The sequence below is a fragment of the Salmo trutta genome, chromosome 1 (assembly GCF_901001165.1).
Source record: "Salmo trutta chromosome 1, fSalTru1.1, whole genome shotgun sequence".
Taxonomy (NCBI): domain Eukaryota; kingdom Metazoa; phylum Chordata; class Actinopteri; order Salmoniformes; family Salmonidae; genus Salmo; species Salmo trutta.
The window spans coordinates 23019185-23042883 of NC_042957.1; the positions used below are offsets into that span (position 1 = coordinate 23019185).

Here is a 23699-nt window from a genome sequence, read left to right on the forward strand (position 1 = left end):
TCACAATGCACTTTTGCAGCCAGGCTTGTGTGTTGTGACTGAGTGTGTGACAGAGAAAATCGTTTTGTGTCATTTAGATGGAAAATGCGTGCATTTTAGCATTTCAGTCACTTTTCAAAAGTTGCTAAAAGTTTAAAATACATTTTTAAAAGTAGCTAAATTTGTTTCTAGGTGCTGTTTGAAAAAATAAGTTTCCAGGGTAGTCTGAAAAGTTGCTAAATCTAGCAACAAAATTGATAAGATGGCATCACTGATTGCCTGTGTGTGCATTATTTCCCTTACAGTAGGTTTTAACCAGAGGCGGTGATTCAATTTAAATTTGCATAAAGCAGAGCAAAAATTCTTCCACTCCACAACCAGGATACTCCCCGCTCACCTTTCCACAATCAATCGCACATGTCACCTCGTGCACTTGTTGAAAATTAATTGGGGCAGAACTTTTCCTGTTGAATTTGTTGGTGAAAATCCTACATCACCATACAAACTGAATTCAGAGGGTCACGAGGTCGCCTCGTAGTAACCACGTCATGTCATCTTGACCCAGATAATTCCCCCTCCACAAGGCCCATTGCGCTTCTGCGTTCCATCCGTTTTTCCGCAATATTACAATAGATTACCATAGTAATAACTGGCATTAATGCAGCCGCCAGTAACGCTATAATCTGATTATTACTCACATGCTTGTACAACGATACCCATTTAGATCAAGCTTTGTCCTGACTCAAGAGACCAGGTTGTTTTATTCTATGTCCCTTCAACATACAACCATACCATGATCCTCCTCATATCAGATCACTTATCTGTGAATAGCTTGAAGGCAATTATCAGGAGATGTGACTATTTTATAAATCGAGTTGACCTGGAACATAATGGCCTATTTGACGGATAGAGAGAGGCCTTGAAATGGACCCTTAGAACTCATCCAGCTGATGCCATCAGGATACCATAATCTTCCATCAACCCATAAAGGCCATCAATCCAGCTATAAAACAGGCCATAATAAGGGTCAAATTAGCCATAGCCCAGCGAATCAGGGTCTAAGTCTGACACATCACAACACAGCCAGTCAGGAATAAGTGATCCACATCAATATCTAATCAAGGCCTAAATGTATACAATTAACAGCCAATGTCATTGTCAAATCACAAATGTTAGTGATAACTCATCAAAGCAGTATTGAGAGAGAGCAGTTACAACACAGACCCAAAGCAAAGCCAAACAAGTATCAACACATAAGACAACACAGTACAGATAGCAGCCTGAGTCACACAGCTCTCCAAGCCAAGCTCAGAACTTAGCGCCGGTAAGCGCTGTGTGGCTCATAAAAGACAAACAGCAGACTGTACTGTAGCAGACTGTGACAGTCTGACTGTTTAACTACAGTTGAAGTCGGATGTTTACATACACCTTAGCCAAATACCTTTAAACTCTGTTTTTCACAATTCCTGACATTTAATCCTAGAAAAATTCCCTGTCTTAGGTCAGTTAGGATGACCACTTTATTTTAAGAATGTGAAATGTCAGATTAATAGGAGAGAGAATGATTTATTTCAGCTTTTATTTCGTTCATCACATTCCCAGTGGGTCAGACGTTTACATACACTCAACTAGTATTTGATAGCATTGCCTTTAAATTGTTTAACTTGGGTCAAACATTTTGAGTATCCTTCAACAAGCTTCCCACAATAAGTTGGGTGAATTTTGGCCCATTCCTCCTGACAGAGCTGATGTAACTGAGTCAGGTTTGTAGGCCTCCTTGCTCGCACACAATTTTCTAAACTATTGAGGTCAGGGCTTGTGATGGCCACTCCAATACCTTCACTTTGTTGTCCTTATGCCATTTTGCCACAACTTTGTAAGTATGCTTGGGGTCATTGTCCATTTGGAAGACCCATTTGCGACCAAGCTTTAACCTTCTGACTGATGTCTTGAGATGTTGCTTCAATATATCCACACAATTTTCCATCCTCATGATGCCATCTATTTTGTGAAGTGCACCAGTCCCTCCTGCAGCAAAGCACCCCAAAACATGATGCTGCCACCCCCGTTCTTCACGGTTGGGATGGTGTTCTTCGGCTTGCAAGCATCCCCCTCTTTCCTCCAAACATAATGATGGTCATTATGGCCAAACAGTTCTATTTTTGTTTCACCAGACAAGAGGACATTTTTCCAAAAAGTATGATCTTTGTCCCCATGTGCAGTTGCAAACCGTAGCCTGGCCTTTTTTTGGCGGTTTTGGAGAAGTGGCTTCGTCCTTGCTGAGCGGCCTTTCAGGTTATGTCGATATAGGACTCGTTTTACTGTGGATATAGATACTTTTGTACCTGTTTCCTCCAGCATCTTCACAAGGTCCTTTGCTGTTGTTCTGATTTGCACTTTTCACACCAATGTACGTTCATCTCTAGGAGACAGAACACGTCTCCTTCCTGAGCGGTATGACGGCTGCGTGGTCCCATGGTGTTTATACTTGCGTACTATTGTTTGTACAGATGAACGTGTTACCTTCAGGCATTTGGAAATTGCTCCCAAGGATGAACCAGACTTGTGGAGGTCTACAATTTTTTTTCTGAAGTCTTGGCTGATTTCTTTTGATTTTCCTATGATGTCAAGCAAAGAGGCACTGAGTTTGAAGGTAGGCCTTGAAATACATCCACAGGTACACCCCCAATTGACTCAAATGATGTCAATTAGCCTGACAGAAGCTTCTAAAGCCATTACATCATTTTCTGGAATTTTCCAAGCTGTTTAAAGGCACAGTCAACTTAGGGTATGCAAACTTCTGACCCACTGGAATTGTGATAAAGTGAATTATAAGTGAAACAATCTGTCTCTAAACAATTGTTGGAAAAATTACTTGTGTCATGCACAAAGTAAATGTCCTAACCGACTTGCCAAAACTATAGTTTGTTAAGAAGAAATTTGTGGAGTGGTTGAAAAACGAGTTTTAATGACTCTAACCTAAGTGTATGTAAACTTCTGACTTCAACTGTATATGAGAGCTCATCTGAATGGCACTAGGCTTGTCTGAGGAAAGACAATGAATAAAAGGTAAGATAATTACTTTTTTTAAATTTATTTTTATTTCACCTTTATTTAACCAGGTAGGCTAGTTGAGAACAAGTTCTCATTTGCAACTGCGACCTGACCAAGAAAAGCATAGCAATTCGACACATACAACAACACAGTTACACATGGAATAAACAAAACATACAGTCAATAATACAGTAGAAAAAAAGAAAACAAAAAGTATATATACAGTGAGTGCAAATGAGGTAAGATAAGGGAGATAAGGCAATAAATAGGCCATGGTGGCGAAGTAATTACAATATAGCAATTAAACACTGGAAAGGTAGATGTGCAGAAGATGAATGTGCAAGTAGAGATACTGGGGTGCAAAGGAGCAAGATAAATAAAATAAATACAGTAAGGGGATGAGGTAGATAGATGGGCTGTTTACAGATGGGCTATGTACAGGTGCAGTGATCTGTGAGCTGCTCTGACAGCTGGTGCAGAAAGCTAGTGAGGGAAATATGAGTCTCCAGCTTCAGTGATTTTTGCAGTTCGTTCCAGTCATTGGCAGCAGAGAACTGGAAGGAAAGGCGACCAAAGGAGGAATTGGCTTTGGGGGTGACCAGTGAGATATACCTGCTGGAGCGTGTGCTACGGGTGGGTGCTGCTATGGTGACCATTGAGCTGAGATAAGGCGGGGCTTTACCTAGCAGAGACTTGTAGATAACCTGTAGCCAGTGGGTTTGGCTACGAGTATGAAGTGAGGGCCAACCAACGAGAGTGTACAGGTCGCAGTGGTGGGTAGTGTATGGGGCTTTGGTGACAAAACGGATGGCACTGTGATAGACTACATCCAATTTGTTGAGTAGAGTGTTGGAGGCTATTTTATAGATGACATCGCTGAAGTCGAGGATCGGTAGGATGGTCAGTTTTACGAGGGTATGTTTGGCAGCATGAGTGAAGGATGCTTTGTTGCGATATAGGAAGCCGATTCTAGATTTAATTTTGGATTGGAGATGCTTAATGTGAGTCTGGAAGGAGAGTTTACAGTCTAACCAGACACCTAGGTATTTGTAGTTGTCCACGTATTCTAAGCCAGAGCCGTCCAGAGTAGTGATGCTGGACGGGCGGGCAGGTGCGGGCAGTGATCGATTGAATAGCATGCATTTAGTTTTACTTGCGTTTAAGAGCAGTTGGAGGCCACGGAAGGAGAGTTGTATGGCATTGAAGCTCGTCTGGAGGTTAGTTAACACAGTGTCCAAAGAGGGGCCAGAAGTATACAGAATGGTGTGGTCTGCGTAGAGGTGGATCAGAGAATCACCAGCAGCAAGAGCAACATCATTGATGTATACAGAGAAGAGAGTAGGCCCAAGAATTGAACCCTGTGGCACCCCCATAGAGACTGCCAGAGGTCCGGACAACGGGTCCTCCGATTTGACACACTGAACTCTATTAGAGAAGTAGTTCGTAAACCCGGCGAGGCAGTCATTTGAGAAACCAAGGCTGTCGAGTCTGCCAATAAGAATGTGGTGATTGACAGAGTCGAAAGCCTTGGCCAGGTCGATGAATACGGCTGCACAGTAATGTATCTTATCGATGGCGGTTATGATGTCGTTTAGGACCTTGAGCGTGGCTGAGGTGCACCCATGACCAGCTCTGAAACCAGATTGCATAGCGGAGAAGGTACGGTGGGATTCGAAATGGTCGGTAATCTGTTTGTTAACTTGGCTTTCGAAGACCTTAGAAAGACAGGGTAGGATTGATATATAGGTCTGTAGCAGTTAGTGTCTAGAGTGTCACCCCTATGAAGAGGGGGATGACCGCGGCAGCTTTCCATTCTTTGGGAATCTCAGACGATACGCAAGAGAGGTTGAACAGGCTAGTAATAGGGGTTGCAACAATTTCGGCAGATAGTTTTAGAAAGAGAGGGTCCAGATTGTCTAGCCCGGCTGATTTGTAGGGGTCCAGATTTTGCAACTCTTTCAGAACATCAGCTATCTAGATTTGGGTGAAGGAGAAAGGGTGGGGCTTTGGCGGGTTGCTGTGGAGGGTGCCGGGCAGTTGACCGGGGTAGGGGTAGCCAGGTGGAAAGCATGGCCAGCCGTAGAGAAATGCTTATTGAAATTCTCAATTATAGTGGATTTCGGTGGTAACAGTGTTTCCTAGCCTCAGAGCAGTGGGCAGCTGGGAGGAGGTGCTCTTATTCTCCATGGACTTTACAGTGTCCCAGAACTTTTTTGAGTTTGTACTACAGGATGCAAATTTCTGTTTGAAAAAGCTAGCCTTAGCTTTCCTAACTGCCTGTGTATATTTGTTCCTATCTTCCCTGAAAAGTTGCATATCACGGGGGCTATTCAATGCTAATGCAGAACGCCACAGGATGTTTTTGTGCTGGTCAAGGGCAGACAGGTCTGGAGTGAACCAAGGACTATATCTATTCCTAGTTCTACATTTTTTGAATGGGGCATGCTTATTTAAGATGGTGAGGAAGGCACTTTTAAAGAATAGCCAGGCATCATCTACTGACGGGATGAGGTCAATGTCATTGCAGGACACCCCGGCCAGGTCGATTAGAAAGGCCTGCTCGCAGAAGTGTTTTAGGGAGCACTCAGGATTGGTTCCAATACTCCTTACCTTGTTTCCTTTACTTTCATGGCCACCTAGCATTAAGAAGGCTAGAGGGGTTTTAAACCATGGTGATATCACACGTCATGTCAATTTGTATTTGTGATGACGTGGGAGAGGACACAAGGAGATATACTGTAGCTTTTCAAATCCATTCAGACACAAACCAAGCTCAGATAGAGATTGTCAGTGATCACTTAAAAACCAAGTACCTTTAGTTAAGAAGAAGTATTGATTCATGAGTGAGTGCTATCCATACTTCAAATGTAGTGCAGCACGGGTGCATCTGAACATATTAGAGTGGGCCACAGACTCCCTACATGACTAGTGAGTGTAGCCAGCATTGGTACACCTGAACGTGGGTCACATCAACTACCCACGGTCCAAAATCATAGTATGGAAATATGGTAATTATGTGTTGAAAAATAGTTATTTGGTTTCACTAAATATAACACTAATGCATAAACATTCACACCTGCAGACTAATGAATATATGTGGGGAAAACGACCGATTTGAAGCCTTGCGTACGGTGAAAAATAAAACAAGTCAGCTTTGAGGATGTGGAGTGAGAGAAAGATAGAGGGGGAAGGGAGAAGAGTGAGAGGAGGGCTCAAGTCACACAGAGCATTGATTATTGGATTTCTCTTGAGGAGAAGGGGACAGCGGGCAATTATATATTTTGTCAGTTTAAGCACAAATTAGATTTTCAATAAGTCATTTTGAATTGAACCAGAGACAATATCTGTGAATTTTCCCCAAACAGATCATACAAGATTAGGCCTATGCACCTGATATAGACTACAATATAATACTTGCTAAGTCAGGGTTTTTCAAATAGACCAGAAAGAAAGCCAAGAACCATATCTGGGGGGACAACACCATAACTGTGACTCTTTTTTAAGCACAATGCCAAAACAAAACATTTTGACAGGTATGCCTGTGCAGGCTCTTGGAGACCGTGAGAGATAAAGTGTGTGAAGTTAGTGAAGCTGAGTTATGTGCAGAATGATTAAGAAACACACACATCCTCCCAGATGTGAACCTGTCTTACTCCATCACTTACCATTAAGACCAGCTGGCCATAGACATAAACAGAAAATACATATATGACAGAATATCAAAATGAAATGTTAGGGTGGGAACCTCTGATTAAGTCATGTACTTTGGCCTACATTAGCCCTGCATAACATAGAACATGCAATGAATAGATAGAAGCCAATGTTGAATAAGTAATGTGACCTTTTACCCAGCATTACTGAAGGAGGAGGGAGCAACACAGCACACCCTAACTGATACTGTAGTATTTTGTGCCTTTGATGGACACAGTAGACGCCACAGAGAAGGATACAGGCAAGGCAGAAAGACCAGTATGAGGACGCAATTCAGCTCTTCAAAGGGATGAAGAACACAAAATAACTGTCATACTATACATTTTTCAGATAAAGAACCTGTCTTTGAGTCTGTGCGTTCTCACGTGGATTCGAACTCCAGCACGCTAGAATTGTGAGCGCCTGTCCTTATTATAACCCCACACGAGTTAGTTCACTTTGGCACATCCAGTGCATTTGCCACGCAGCCGCTCGCCAGTGGAAGCACATAATCTGAAAGGGACATTTGCGTTCTTCCCGGGGCACAATGTCTGGAAAGAACTGGACGGATTTCTTGGAACCATGTGTTCCTTTCCGATCTCCCGCTATGGTTTCACGCTCCATCTTCGCGCACCATTAAATGGTAACGCGGCGTACTGACAAATATTTAATTGGGAGAATATAAACTGGACCAAGACGAGAGGAGTGAGTAAGAAGACTTTTATGTGGGAAGTACGCCTCCCCAAAACCATGTGGAGAATTGCGACCCTTGATACATCAAGCTCTCAACAGGGAAAGAGGAGAATTTAAAACAGTAAGATATTTAGGCCTACATTTGGAAATCTCTGCCGATGAGGAACAGCAAGAAAAGGGCATTTGGTAGAGAAGAAGTAAGTGCGATACCCACTCATTTTCAAATTCAGACGCATGATAAGTAGCCTAGGCTAGACAACTGTAGCCTACCGTGGGCTGGTATTCAAATCGCATGTTGCGTGACTCACTCCCACCAGCTGGCCAGTCTACCGTGCCTTTCTCAGATCGTTAAATATTATTCAGAAAACCGTTGCTTTGGAGGAAAAGACCATGCCCAGGTACAGTGAAACAATTGGTGGTGTCCTTTCGCGTGTCCAGTGTTTGGTGTTGTTCTATTGTGTAGTTTTGTTTTGACAGACAATTATTTGACAGTAAGAAAATCTGGGTTATTCGATGCGTAGCCTATTATTCTATTCAATGGCCCTATTCGATTTTAACTATATGCAATAGAGACAGTTGACCGATTAAAAACGACTCAAACTCAAAACATCAGGTGGATAGTTAGTTGTGGACAACGGACGTCATTGGGTGCTTTTCTAAAATCTTAAACGCATCAAGCTACCATATGCATGAGTGGGAAACAATTATGACAAGTCGACAATTCATCTTATTCCCGAGATAATAGCCTACAGTATAGGCTACAATCGCCAAGAGACGTTTTCCTTGTTCTTTTGAAAAACCTTGTCATTATGTATTAATACAGACTCGTAACGCTTGTTGTTGGTTTGTCTGCCTTGTGTGAAATTGAGGATGTTTAATTTAACAAGAGATTAAAAATGCATGGGCGTATTTGTTAATAATGGCGAAACCACATTTAATGCACAATAGAGATGATGCCCTTGTTTCAATCTTTGCTTTTCTTTCTAATGTTACATTTTTTGACAACACAGTGGGCCTAGGTTCTTTTCTGTCACGAATTACAGAGAGATAATCCTTCTTCTTCAGAAATAGAGCAAGTTTATCTTTGGTAATGTCCTTCTGATTCATTTTATAATATGGTAAATGCATTTGTTTATGTAAATTGTTCCATTGGGGCAATCTTTAGTTGCTACAACCATTTTTGGACTTATAAATGAATTATATACTCCTTGAGTCTTGAAGAATATAAAGTATACATGCCTCATCAGCCTAGTCCAACTGTCATACCCCGTCAGAACCCAAAATATAGGCCTAAGATTGTTTTACTCAAATGTTTGAAAACAATCTAAATCCAAACAACCACTGTATGGCCTAAAAACATAGTTAGAACTATAATTTTGATATAATGGATGGTCAACCCTTATATCCATAGCATAGTCTATAGATTTGAGAGTGGTTGCATTTCTCCAGCCCCATCCCTCAGCTTTTTACTGAAACTGTGCGGGGGTGTGAATGTTAATGTTTTGATTAAGGGTTGCCACTTTCAGGGATGGGGAATGGCATAGATGTAAATAACCTGGACATTATACTCATTGTAAGACACTCTGGATAAAAGCGTCTGCTAATGACAAAACATTTAATGTAAAATGTACTCCTAGCAAACCAATGTCATTAGATAGCAAAGCAATGCCATTAGAACATTGATTTGTTTGTCATTAAGGATCGGCCCCTTTTTTTCAATTTTCGCCTAAAATGACATACCCAAATCTAACTGCCTGTAGCTCAAGCCATGAAGCAAGCATAGGCATTTTCTTGGTACCATTTGAAAGGAAACACTGAAGTTTGTGGAAATGTGAAAGGAATGTAGGAGAATGTAACACATTAGATCTGGTAAAAGATAATACAAAGAAAAAACCAACCAGTTTTTTTTTATACCATCATCTTTGAAATGCAAGAGAAAGGCCATAATGTATTATTCCAGCCCAGGTGCAATTTAGATATTGTCACTAGATGGCAGCAGTGTATGTGCAACGTTTTTGTGTGATCCAATGAACCATTGCATTTCTGTTCAAACTTTTGTATCAAGACTGCCCAAATGTGCCTAATTTGTTTATTAATAACTTTTCATGTTCAAAACTGTGCACTCTCCTCAAACAATAGCATGGTATTCGTTCACTGTAATAGCTACTGTAAATTGGACAGTGCAGTTAGATTAACAAGAATTTAAGCTTTCAGCCAATATCAGGTATGTCTATGTCCTGGGAAACGTTCTTGTTACGTACAACCTCATGCTAATCACATTAGCCTACGTTAGCTCAACCATCCCGCAGGGGACGCACCAATCCTGAAGAAGTTTTAAGAACCAACAATCCTTACCAGTTGTAGCAACACTTATATTTACACACTAGCATTGCTAGGAATTAGCTTGCAAAAAACAAGATAGTCAGCTAGAAGTTAAAGGTAGACTCAGTGAAATGACGTTACCATGAGTAGCACCATGGGATGCAAGACTTCACTCTCACACAGTCACACACAGTATCTGCGCATGGGCACAGGTTTGCTTCACCCTGTTCACAGTGTAGTCAGGTCACCAAAACGTTGGAGAAGTTGAGCCTCGCGCTTCAACGCTCTTAATTGCTGCAGAAATGTACCCACTATGTTGTGTACTTTCTGCATCTATGTCATATCGCTGAGTCTACCTTAAAATACAATTATATTTCAACTTACTCTGCTCATTGTCTGATTATCTGTAGGGTTGGACCTTATGCAGGGGGGAAATTGAGAAAAAACATCTAATAAAACATAAATAGAGAGCAATACTAATGGCGTTTTTTTTGTTGGTATTAACTCCGCCATGGTTGGTTGGACAAAGCCTATGGAAAAATGTATGTAGTTTTTGGATAAATTCCGAAAATAAGGTCTGTGGTAAACATAGGCTTAGGAGATCTTCTATGTTTTGTTCTATGAGATAATCTTCATCAGCTAACGTCACGTTTTGTGAATTTTGTTCGTATTTATGTAATAAAAAAGTGCACAGGCCTCCAGAGTAGCACAGCAGTCTAAGGCACTGCATTGCAGTGTTTGAGGCATCACTACAGACCCGGATTCGATCCCAGGCTGTGTCACAGCCGGCCGTGACCGGGGGAAGGGTTTGGCCGGCCGGGATTTCCTTGTCCCATCGTGCTCTAGTGACTCCTTGTGGCGGGCAGGGCACCTGCAAGCTGACTTCAGTCGCCAGCTGGATGGTGTTTCCTTTGACACGTTGGTGCGGCTGTGTGTCAAGAAGCAGTGCGGCTTGGCAGGGTCGTGTTTCGGAGGACGCATGGCTCTCGACCTTTGCTTCTCCCAAGTCTGTAGGGAGAAGCAAATACTGTAACTACCAATTGGATATCACGAAATTGGGGAGAAAAAGGGTAAAAGTTGAAAAACACACAGACCTTATTTTCGGCGTTTATCCCAAAACCTTATTCTTTCCCTATTCATTTTTGGGTATGAGGATTACAAGCTGGCGAGCTCTATTAAACAGACTTTCCAAACATGGGTCTGTTGTAGACCCACTTCCTCTCTGCTTAGCTAATGTCAAAATACAATTCCTGCATGTGTACCATACCTGCACAAAAAAGCAAGAACTTGTGTGGGACTTTTATTTTGATATGAGGTAAGCAGAGAGGAACTAGCCTCACTGAGGAACAGCATGGGTCTACTTCAGACAAGTTTGTACATTTTGTTTAATTATACGTTCCATTAGATGTTTTTTTTCCCTCTAATTCCCCCCTGCATAATGACCAAACCTTCAGACAATCGACAGAACAAAACAAAACAAAAATCGACAGAGCAAGTTTAAACTGAATTTTATTTAACTTCTGGTTTCCGGCAGACTATTACTTTTTTTGCAAGCTAATTTCCAGCAACGCTAGTGTGTAAATACTAGCATTGCTAAAAGCAGCTATACCAATTGATGTACTAGCTGGATATCGATAACACAAATGGGATTATCTTCGTTGACAGGTCAAATGTTCTAAGGTGCAACTCACAGGTAGTCTAGTAGATCAGGATGCAGGAAAGAGTGTAACCCAGCCTAAAAAGCTACAAGTTCTAAAAACTGATGTAAGACAGTGCAATAATTAAACTAGTGTGTAACCGGACTTTGTTAATAGGATTGTTAAAACAATTGAGAGAAAATAAAAACGGAGGGCATAAAATATTTTTTTATCAAGGTCGTGAACTTCGAACAACAAGCAGTCGTCCCTCAACCGGAATTTACGTGATTCACGTCACCTGTCTTGTGAGATGTCCTCCTGCACCTGCATTCATGTCTGAGTACTGCTAAGGTCATAGATGATTACAATTTGCAATTGCAAATATGGTTTAAGTAGCCTACCTGATCACTTTTATTTTATGATTAGGTCCATCACCATAATGTAATAATGCTGTTGTTGCATCTTTAGCTAAGGCTTAACACAAACTATTGAACTTATCAGGTATCAAGGTAAGACCCAAGTGCAGACTGTGTGAAGTAACAGTGTTTATTGTAACATCAGGGGCAGGGAAACGACAGGTCAAGGCAGACAGGGGTTGATAATCCAGAGTAGGAGCAACGGTACCGGACGGCAGGCAGGGACAGGCAGAGTGGTCAGGCGGGCAGGTACAGGGTCAGGACAGGCAAGGGTCAAAAACCAAGAGGATGAGAAAAAGAGAGGCTGGGAAAAGACAGGGGCTGACAGGACAAACGCTGGTAAGCTTGACAAACAAGACAAACTGGCACAGACAGACAGAAAACACAGGTATAAATCCATAGAGGATAAGTGGGGAAGATGGGCGACACCTGGAGGGGGTGGAGACAAGCACAAGGACAGGTGAAACAGATCAGGGCGTGACAGAACTTTCATGTACCAGTTTATCAGTTAAATGAAGTAAACCTTTTCATTAGAGAGATGGGTTTACAAGAGAGGCCACAACAAATTGATCAATGACCAATGATTATTGACATCCCAGTTAACAGCCAATGGTAACGATTCCGCTCTTACAGTGGCCCCACCTGATCTCCTTGACCCAAAGTCTGCCGCTCACAACTCCAAGCCCCGCCTCTCCTTCTCGGCTGCCAAGCCGGTGGTCCTGAACTCCCCCGAGGACGAGTACGACACCACGCGCTTCACCGTCATGAGGTGGAAGACGGTATCAGTCATCTTCTTCCTGGTGGTGCTCTACCTCATTGTGGGAGCCCTGGTGTTCCGGGCGCTGGAGCAGCCTCACGAGAGCCAACAGAAGCTGGCCATCCTGGCCGAGAAACTGGACTTCCTGTCGCTGCACGCCTGTGTCAACTCCTCCGAACTGGAGGACCTCGTCAAGGTGGGTCCAGACTCTACATCCTGTCCACAAAGCTACTGTGTAGACTAAAGTAATAGTAGGAAAAACACTGGATTATTTCCTGGGGAAAATGCCCCTAGCTGATGTGCTAGTGGGGCGGCAGCGTAGCCTAGTGGTTAGAGTGTTGGACTAGTAACCTTAAGGTTGCAAGTTCAAATCCCTGAGCTGACAAGGTACAAATCTGTCATTCTGCCCCTGGACAAGGCAGTTAACCCATTAAAAATAAGAATTTGTTCTTAACTGACTGGCCTAGTTAAATAAAAATAAAATAGTCTTTACATACAGTAATGAATGATAATGGTTTCAATTTATGTTCCTTTTTTGCTGGAGTGTGATTGAGTGTGATTGAGGGAAAAGCCTTACCCTAGCCGAAGTGATCACTTGCTAGTGTCTATCCATAATAGAGATCATTGACAAAATCTCCCACTACCAATGCCGTGGCACCCACCTGGCTGGCTACCATGGCTTATCACTCTGGGGTAATAGACACTTTGCTGATATGAACATCTGCTATCATTTGAATAGAGTAATAATGCCATTAATATTTGAGACTGTGCTATGTTTCCTGCTAGATTTAGTTTTGTAGACGGAGCATTAAAGCACACTGAACACAACAGCTTGGGGCTTGTGACACCAAAATAACTTTCAACTGAACTTTATTGAAGCCAAACTGTTTGAGGCTTGAATGGGGGTGGGGAATTAGCCTCGTACGAACCATCCTGATCTCGCAAGCTTTCATTCTGTTTCGCTAAACAGAATGTAAGCTTGCGAGATCAGGATGGTTTTATGAGGAGAGTAGGAGGTAAGGAACATGACTTAGCTCTCGCTAAGCCTCCCTAAGAGGGGAAACTCCGCAGCGATGGTGGCTCCTTCCATTAGTAGCCATTAGTCAGCTGTTGCACCACTCCAGTAGGGCCTTCAGTGGGGTTAGTGCTAGGCACTACCTGGCTACTCGGATGATTTATTAATACACAAACACTCTTTTCTGTCACACACACATAGTCCCTCCACTTTCACACACCTCTCTTTAATATGCACTGCTTTCATGCACACATCGTGACTCTCACTCTCACTCTCACTCTCACTCTCTCTCACTCTCACTCTCACTCACACCTTTTCCCAAGCTCTCAGTGTTCCAGAGCCCCTGGCCCTCCACCTCGCTAGATGAATGAACAGAGACATTCCCTCGAAGGGAGTAATTAAAAGCGTGTGTGTTATTGAAAGCCCGGCCGAGGGGGGATTCCAGTATAGCGGCGACGAGGAGGAAGACACATTTGTTAATGCCAACAGAAAAGCATTCCATTGTGGGCCTCTTCTTACCCCCATTGTATGATTCCACAGGGTCAGAGTGAGAACAACTGGAAGTGAATGCTAAAACACTGCATTAATATCTCTGCATGCCTTTGCTGGGAGACAGAGAGGAGACAGACATCCAGAGAGATGGAGCCAGCAGGCATATCAGAGTGGATGCTATGCTAAATGGAACCCAGAAGAGTTCTACCTGGAACAAAAAAGGTTCTTACTTGAACCAAAAAGGGTTCTCCTATGGGGACAACCAAATAACTCTTTTTTTCTAAACGTGTAGATAACGTCTACCCACCGTAGTCACACCACCATCCTCCCTTATCTCTCAACTGTCACATGGTCCCACTCCTCCACTACATCAACCATGCCACAACCCCGCCCTCCCTCCCTGCATTAATATGCCATCTCAGCTCTTTTAAGATCACACTATAACACCGCTCTAATCACATTCAACAGTAACAGGTTTTGTTAGCCAGAATTTAATTGAAAATTTTGTCTCCCCTTCATTCACAGTGATGAATTGAAGTGGACAGCGCCTTGACTTTGCACCAACCCAGTTGCTACTCTACTGAAAGTCACTGGGGTAGTAGTAGCTGGGTTGTTCCACCAGTTCGGTGCCTTTAGAGATGCGTAACTTGGTGAAAAAAACCTTCTGATTTCACCTAATTTTAACATTCTGTCATAAATAGCACATGTTGAACTAAAAAACAAGTTTTCCCATATCAAAAGGTTAATTAAAAAAAATACTATAGTAAGCAAGCTAGTCAACTTTAGCCAGTTAGCTTGGGTGCTTGGTTGGGACAAGCATGCATTGGCTGCAAGCTGCAGAAGGATGAGTACGCTACAATTCCCCGTTGTTTATCAGTGCAATTTTGACTGCCACCAAGCTGAAAAAGTTTGAGAGGGCTTATCTAATGTTCCTTCATTAGATTTTAGCTCATCTTGCTCTGGCTAGTTGTTGCTCTTGTTGTTGTTGATGTGCATAAGAGATAAACCTACCATTTCATGGTTGTTTGATCAATAGGACTGTAAAGTTCCCAAATGTAAGAGGACTCCCGTGGTATTTACATATTTGCAGAATTCCATCCAGGTGTATTTTGTGACGTTTGGCGAATGCGTTCTAATGGTCTAAAGTCACGCTGTTACTACTGCCTGTAAACACACAGTCCAGTTCAAGGTGAATGATGGCAAATGGCTTGTCTGCATAAAGGCCTGTTGTAGCTCTGATTGGCTATGGCGCATCGGTCTGCGTAGAATTCGGTCCAGGACAAGACAGATGTTTTTATTAGGTTTTATTTACTGCAGTGTCTATTAATTGTCCAAACTCACGTCCGATTTCCCACTATATATTGCTGTAGAATTTTCACAAATGCCTTAGTATACGTAATTCACCAAACATTCTTAGAATTTATGAAAACGTGAAAATCACCACATCTATGTGCGCGCTTGTCAGAAAATGTCAAATACAACTAAAGTGTCATATTCTTCCTGGGGATGTATATGAACAGATTTGAATAAGATTTCATGTTGCTAAAACGCTGTCAGTTCCACTTTAAAATATGAAAGGGATGCAAAAGGAACACATTTCTCACACCTCAGTCCAGACACCCGTGACCCCGGCAAATATCAGATTTTCATTTATCTGCATGTCCAGTCCTTATATTTAGCCTCACAATGAAGTGTTTTACCATTTTATTTTCAGGACAACCAGGGCTACAAGTAGAACACAAAACGATTTTACATGAATAGCATTCATGAGATTTATTGTAAAATGTATTTATTAATTTATGTGAATACTGTAAGTGCAGAAATTGTTTGCTCACCAGGAAATTAATATCCAGCTAGTCAGTGACAACTGTGTGGAGTTTGGAGTTTGAGACAGCAACTATGTGAGCTTATTACAGTATTATAGATACTATGTCCTGGGATTTCCTATGATCTTCTATGTAGAAGAACCCCTTAGCTTCTAACACCTCTTGTGTAGCTTGTGAGCCCTTTCCGGATCTGCCCTTGTCTCACAAACACCACTGTAGCTCAGCCCCCATTACTTACACAGACTAATATCTGATATATATGGATGCAGAAGGAATATACAAATCCAATGGTACAGCCCATAAGTCTGTCGCTCAAACACACAATGTTTAAAATGGGTTAGAAGTCAGTGAGACTCATTGGGTTAAACTCCTGTTACAAAGTGTTTGTGTGTGGTGTGTAGCCTAGCATGCAGCCTAGCCTGTGTAGGTGCTGATTGTGCAGGATCAGGACCATGGACAGTGCTCTGTGCTCTTTCCTATGCTGGGGTGTGTGGCTTTAATGCTACAGTACATAATAGTAACACAGAGTCCCTGGGCTAGCTGCATGCTTCCTGCCTGCTTTGCAGTTATGTCACCTTAATTTATTTATTCAAGTGCACATCTCAGATAAGATCAGGTTTGAGATGAATGTGATATGATTCCAAGCAGGCAATCATAGAATGTGGGAGATGAAAAAAAACCTCCCAATGTGCCTGTGAAGGACTTTAATCAGATCAAACATTTCATCTGAAGTCCTAATGATTTCCACCAGCTCACCAAATTGTCTCCTTTTTCTTTCTTTTGTCTGTCTGCTATGACTCTTTCTGCAAGACAGTGCCTTAGTTCTGTTTTACTCCCACCAGCAGCACGCAGACCGCAGCCCACATCTGCTCTCCACAATGTTATCGGAAACCTTCATAGCCTTATAATATCTGCAAGGGGTTTTAGGCAGATAGCATATTTCAAGTACTTTTTTAAATCTGACACTCTTTCAGCAATTTTTTATATTACATTATCATAAGGCTATACTGTACTCTAGCTATGTACTGTATACTATGTATTGGACTAAGATCTTCTTAGGTGGAGTTTATGGGCCCTCAGGGACTGAGGCTGGATCTCAATCTATTAAGATCATGCCCTTGTCCCATTACTCTAGGACAGTGGTTCCCAAACTTTTTATAGTCCCGTACCCCTTCAAACATTCAACCTCCAGCTGCGTACCCCCTCTAGCACCAGGGTCAGCGCACTCTCAAATGTTGTTTTTTGCCATCATTGTAAGCCTGCCACACACTCTATACAATACATTTATTAAACATAAGAATGAGTGAGAGTTTTTGTCACAACCCGGCTCGTGGGAAGTGACAAAGAGCTCTTATAGGACCAGGGCACAAATAATAATATAATAATAATCAATATTATTGCTCTTTATTTAACCATCTTACATATAAAACCTTATTTGTTCATCGAAAATGGTGAATTACTCACCACAGGTTAATGAGAAGGGTGTGCTTGAAAGGATGCGCATAACTCTGCAATGTTGGGTTGTATTGGAGAGAGTCTCAGTCTTAAATCATTTTAAACACACAGTCTGTGCCTGTATTTAGTTTTCATACTAGTGAGTGCCGAGAATCCACTCTTACAGGTACGTGGTCGCAAAGGGCATCAGTGTCTTAACAGTGAGATTTGCCAAGGCAGGATACTCTGAGCGCAGCCCAATCCAGAAATCTGGCAGTGGCTTCTGATTAAATTACATTTTCATAGAACCGCTTGTTGCAATTTTGATGAGGCTATCTTGTTCAGATATATCGGTAAGTGGACTGTTGTTTGTGTCATCCGTTTCAGGAAAGTACCCGTGTAATTGCACATCCAACGCTTCGCTATATCAAATTTGACATTGTCCGTAATCTTGAGTTCATTTGCACACAAAAAAAATCATACAATGATGGAAAGTCCTTTGTGTTGTCCTTGTTAATGCAGACAGAGAAGAGCTCCAACTCCTTAATCATAGCCTCAAAATTGAATATAGTTGTGGAGAGTCTCTGTAATCCTAGATTCAGATCATTCGGGCAAGAAAAAAACATCACCCAGATAGGCCAGTCGTGTGAGAAACTCGTCATCATGCAAGTGGTCAAACAAGTGAAAATTATGGTCAGTAGAAAAAACTTTAAGCTCGTCTCTCGATTCGAAAAACCGTGTCAATACTTTGTCCCTTGATAACCAGCGCGCTTCTGTATGTTGTAAAAGCATTACATGGTCGCTGTCCATATCATTGCTTTAACAAAGTTAACCATTTTCACTGTAGTGTCCAAAACGTCTTTCAAGCTGTCAGGCATTCCTTTGGCAGCAAGAGCCTCTCGGTGGATGCTGCAGTGTCCCCAAGTGGCGTCGGGAGCAGCTGCTTGCACGTGCGTTACCACTGCACTATGTCTCCCTGTCATGGCTTTTGCGCCATCAGTACATATACCAACATGAGCAGCAGCTACGTTTTGCTACCTACGGACCGTTAGTGGAATTCCTATGAGTAATGGTTAATGTGATTGGATTTTAATTATATGACTAGGCTACCTGTATTTGACATTGTGTTGTTATTACTCTGAACACTAGATGGTTTAATTGTATTTTTGGCAGTGAAACGAGGCTACTCAGGGGAGAAGAAAACCTCACCCAAATGTATAGCCCCGTTGGAAAATATAAATTGACATTTTTTTAATTGTGAATTACATTTTTATTTGCCGTACCCCCGACGGCATTGCGTGTACCCCAGTTTGGGAATACCCGCTCTAGGACACATAATGACAAAATCCATTTAATCCAACAAAAGCAGCATTTATGGCTCCAACTCTCAAGAGGCTCAGATTGATGTTTATTTAAGTTATTGATTGGTTAAAACATCTTATGGCTTGAATCCCGTTAGCGGAATCGATATGACAACAGCCAGTGAAAGTGCAGGGCGCCAAATTCAAAACAACAAAAATCTCATAATTAAAATTCCTCAAACATACAAGTATTATACACCATTTTAAAGCTTTACTTCTTGTTAATCCAGCCACAGTGTCTGATTTCAAAAAGGCTTTACGGCGAAAGCAAACCGTATGATTATGTTAGGTCAGCGCCTATACACAAAAAAACAGCCATTTTCCAGCCAAAGAGAGGAGTCACAAAAAGCAGAAATAGAGATAAAATTAATCACTAACCTTTGATGATCTTCATCAGATGACACTCATAGGACTTCATGTTACACAATACATGTATATGTTTTGTTCGATAAAGTTCATATTTATATCCAAAAATTGCAGTTTACATTGGCGCGTTATGTTCAGTAATGTTTTGCCTCCAAACCTCCGGTGATTTTGCAGAGAGCCACATCAATTTACAGAAATACTCATCATAAATGTTGATGAAAATACAAGTGTTAAGCATGGAACTTTAGATAAACTTCTCCTTAATGCAACCGCTGTGTCAGATTTCAAAAAAGCTTTACCGAAAAAGCACACCATGCAATAATCTGAGTACGGCGCTCAAACACAAAAACATGCCATACAATATATCCGCCATGTTGGAGTCAACAATAGTCAGAAATAGCATTATAAATATTCACTTACCTTTGATGATCTTCATCAGAATGCACTCCCAGAAATCCCAGTTCCACAATAAATGTTTGTTTTGTTCGATAAAGTCCATCCTTTATGTCCAAATACCTCCTTTTTTTTGCGCCTTCAGTTCACAAATCCAAATTCACGACAAGCAGGTCAGACGAAAACTCAAAAAATTCCATTACAGTTCGTAGAAACATGTCAAACAATGTATAGAATCAATCTTTAGGATGTTTTTATCATAAATCCGCAATAAAGTTTCAACCGGAGAAATCCTTTGTCTTCAGAAATGCAATGGAACTGAGCTACCTCTCACGTGAGTGCGCATGGCTGAGGCTCATGCCCTGCTGGCAGTCCTCTCACTCAATGAGCTCTTATTCATCCCTACTTCACAGTAGAAGCCTCAAACAAGGTTCTAAAGACTGTTGACATCTAGTGAAAGCCTTAGGAAGTGCAAAATGACCCCACAGACACTGTAGTTTGGATAGGCAATCACTTGAAAAACTACAAATCACTTCCTGTTTGGATTTTTTCTCAGGTTTTTGCCTGCCATATGAGTTCTGTTATACTCACAGACATCATTCAAACAGTTTTAGAAACCTCAGAGTGTTTTCTATCCAAATCTACTAATAATATGCATGTCTTAGATTCTTTGCGTGAGTAGCAGGCCGTTTACTCTGGGCACGTCAGTCATCCAAGCTACTCAATACTGCCACCATCCATAAGAAGTCAAAGGGACTGGTATGGAAGCAGTAGAGCTGTGTTTAGACTCCACTTGTCTTTCTATGTTTGCTCTGGGACACATGTATGCCCATGGATTAGCAATGACTGGGCGTTCGTTAATCCCTGTGGTTTCCTCTGTGTTTGTTACAGTGTTATTTCCCTCCTTGACACACACAAGGATGTCCAGACCTGTTTGTTAGAGCAGGGCTGAACACACTAATGAGATATGTTAGGATTACAGAGTATTGTCGCCATCTAACATTTCGAGCTGTTTTAGGGGGTTTATAGCGGATGAAGCATGCTCTGACTCCACAGGCACTGGCTGAAACTCTATGGATGTCTGAAGGAGATGTGAGTGTGCTTGAGAAAGCTTTGATTTTAGGGGAACCTATGCATGACCACAATTTCTCGCCCGACAGCACATCCTCCTTAGATCCCCTAAGTTTCTCTCGGTGTGTGTGTGTGTGTGTGTGTGTGTGTGTGTGTGTGTGTTCTGTCTCCATCAGATGACTTCCCTCTCTGTCTCTCCTGAGACAAGACTAGTGTTCTGAGTGAGTTTACACTCTGCTGCTCTATTCCTTATGCAACAGGCTGGGATCTGACAGGACAGTCACGCACAAAGACTACTGGGAGTTTCCAGTCACAGCTAACACACACACACACACACACACACACACACACACACTAGCGGCCCTAGCGGCCGCGGGGCCGTAGTCTGAGTGCAGGAAGAGGCGGCTCTGGTAGGGATTGAATGCAGAGTGAAAAGGCTTGTTTCCCAGCATGTGGTGCATCTACCATAAGAGCAGACTCATGCACACACGTGCACACCAGATCCTGCAAACACATGTGCTCTACTGTACACATACACAAACGCACGATTGCACGCAGACACAGACACACACATTAGGAGGTATTATCCTACTTGAGTGGAGTATGTTTATATTAATGTTTGTGTTTGTGTAAGGATGTGTGTGACCCTTAACCCTAAACCGCTGTTCTCTGTCTCCTCAGCAAGTGATCTCTGCCATCAGAGCAGGCGTCAACCCGTCAGCGAACTCATCCAATCAGACAAGTCTGTGGGACCTAAGCTCCTCCTTTTTCTTCGCTGGTACTGTCATCACCACTATTGGTGAGTTTGGTCAATAATCAGTACTCTCTGATCCATAATCAACCATCAGCCAGACTTATATTTTATATTTTATCAATGCTGTGTCAACACTATATAATTTTTTCCCCTGGTAACTTTCAGCCAGGCTGTTAAAGCAGTGGTACTTTCATAATAAATCAATCAGAATATCCAAATAAAATAAAATTGTATTGGTTGCATACACATATTTAGCAGATGTTATTGCGGGTGTAATGAAATGTTTGTGTTCCTAGCTCTAACAGTGCAGTTATACACTGTATATATATATATACACACTCCGGGCTCCGACATTGCTAGTCTTAATATTTCTATATTTCTTAATTCCATTATTTTACTTTTTATATATATATATATATATATATATATATATATATATATATATATATATACACATATATATTATTTTTTTTACTGTATACAGTGGCTTGCAAAAGTATTCACCCCCTTGGCATTTTTCCTACTTTGTTGACTTACAACCTGGAATTAAAATAAATTTTTGGGGGGTTTATATCATTTGATTTACACAACATGTATACCACTTTGAAGATGCAAAATATTTTTTATTGTGGAACAAACAAGAAATAAGACAAAAAAACAGAAAACTTGAGCGTGCATAACTATTCACCCCACCAAAGTTAATACTTTGTAGAGCTATTACAGCTGCAAGTCTCTTGGGGTATCTCTCTATAAGCTTGGTACGTCTAGCCACTGGGATTTTTGTCCATTCTTCAAGGCAAAACTGCTCCAGCTCCTTGAAGTTGGATGGGTTCCGCTGGTGTACAGCAATCTTTAAGTCATATCACAGATTCTCAATTGGATTGAGGTCTGGGCTTTGACTAGGCCATTCCAAGACATTTAAATGTTTCCCCTTAAACCACTCGAGTGTTGCTTTAGCAGTATGCTTAGGGTCATTGTCCTGCTGGAAGGTGAACGTCCGTCCCACTCTCAAATCTCTGAAACAGGTTTCCGTCAAGAATTTCCCTGTATTTAGCGCCATCCATCATTCCTTCAATTCTGACCAGTTTCCCAGTCCCTGCCAATGAAAACCATCCCCACAGCATGACGCTGCCACCACCATGCTTCACCACCATGCTTCCATCCTGTGGGGATGGTATCTCAGGGTGATGAGAGATGTTGGGTTTGCGCCAGACATAGCGTTTTCCTTGATGGCCAAAAAGCTAAATTTTAGTCTCATCTGACCAGAGTACCTTCTTCCATATGTTTGGGGAGTCTCCCACATGCCTTTTGGCGAACACCAAACGTGTTTGCTTATTTTTTTCTTTAATTAACTAGCCTCTCAAAGCACTTCATGACAGAAGTGAGTGCTACGGGTGATAGTCATTTAGTTTAGTTACCTTCACTTTCTTGGGTACAGGAACAATTGTGGACATGTTGAAGCAAGTGTGGACAGCAGACTGGGATAGGGAGAGATTGAATATGTCTGTAAAGACTCCAGCCAGCTGGTCTGCGCATGCTCAGAGGACGCGGCTAGGGATGCCATCTGGGCCGGCAGCTTTGCAAAGGTTAACACGCTTAAATTTCTTACTCACTTCGGCCACGTAGAACGAGAGCTCACAGTCCTCGGAAGTGGCAGTCGCCCACGTCGGCGGCACTGTGTTTTTCTCAAAGTGGATGAAGAAGGTGTTTAGCTTGTCTGGTAGAAAGACGTCAGTGTCCGCGACTTGGCTGATTTTCCCTTTATAACACGTGATTGTCTGGAGTCCCTGCCACATACGTCTTGTCTGTGAGCCGTAGAATTGCAACTCCACTTTGTCTCTGTTCTGACGTTTTGCCTGTTTGATTGCCTTATGGAGGGCGTAACTGGACTGTTTGTACTGAACCATATTTTCAGTCACCTTGCCGTGTTTAAATGCAATGGTTCACACTTTCAGTTTTGCGCGTATGCTGCCATCTATCCATGGTTTGTGGTTTGGATAGGTTTTAATCGACACGGTGGGAACAACATTCTCTATACACTTCCTGATGAACTCAGTCACCGTGTCAGTGTATATGTTATTCTCAGAGGCAACCCGGAACATATCCCAGTCCGCGTGATCAAAACAATCTTGAAGCATGGATTCCGATTGGTCAGACCAGTGTTGAACAGGCCTATATGAAGTGAAAGGTAGAATGGAGGCGTGATCTGATTTGCCGAAGGGAGGGCGGGGGAGGGCCTTGTAAGCCATCCCGGAAGGGAGAGTAGGAATGGTCAAGAATTTTTGATGCGCGAGTATTCTAGTGTGTATTCATGAATAATGGGGGTTCACAGAAGTGCTTAGTACTAACTGAGTGTAATTTCTAATCAACACCATACATACTAAGGGATTGTCATAAATCCCAGAGGTGGGTATGAGTCTGAATGTTTATATCTCTTCA

General features: G+C 42.0%; 1 protein-coding gene across 3 annotated transcripts in view; it reads left to right on the forward strand.

The window, feature by feature from the left end:
* The first annotated feature begins 6958 nt into the window (after nucleotides 1-6958).
* Nucleotides 6959-23699, forward strand: part of LOC115188991 (potassium channel subfamily K member 2) — a 51251-nt gene continuing 34510 nt past the window's right edge. For 2 of the 3 annotated variants that reach the window (XM_029747843.1, XM_029747863.1), the window contains exons 1-3: nucleotides 6959-7613; nucleotides 12425-12744; nucleotides 21188-21305. In XM_029747843.1, the coding sequence (XP_029603703.1) occupies nucleotide 7613; nucleotides 12425-12744; nucleotides 21188-21305 (439 nt within the window). In that variant the 5' untranslated portion in view covers nucleotides 6959-7612. Of the gene's footprint in view, nucleotides 7815-12424; nucleotides 12745-21187; nucleotides 21306-23699 lie in introns of all 3 variants that reach the window. The other variant, XM_029747873.1, reaches the window with a different exon arrangement.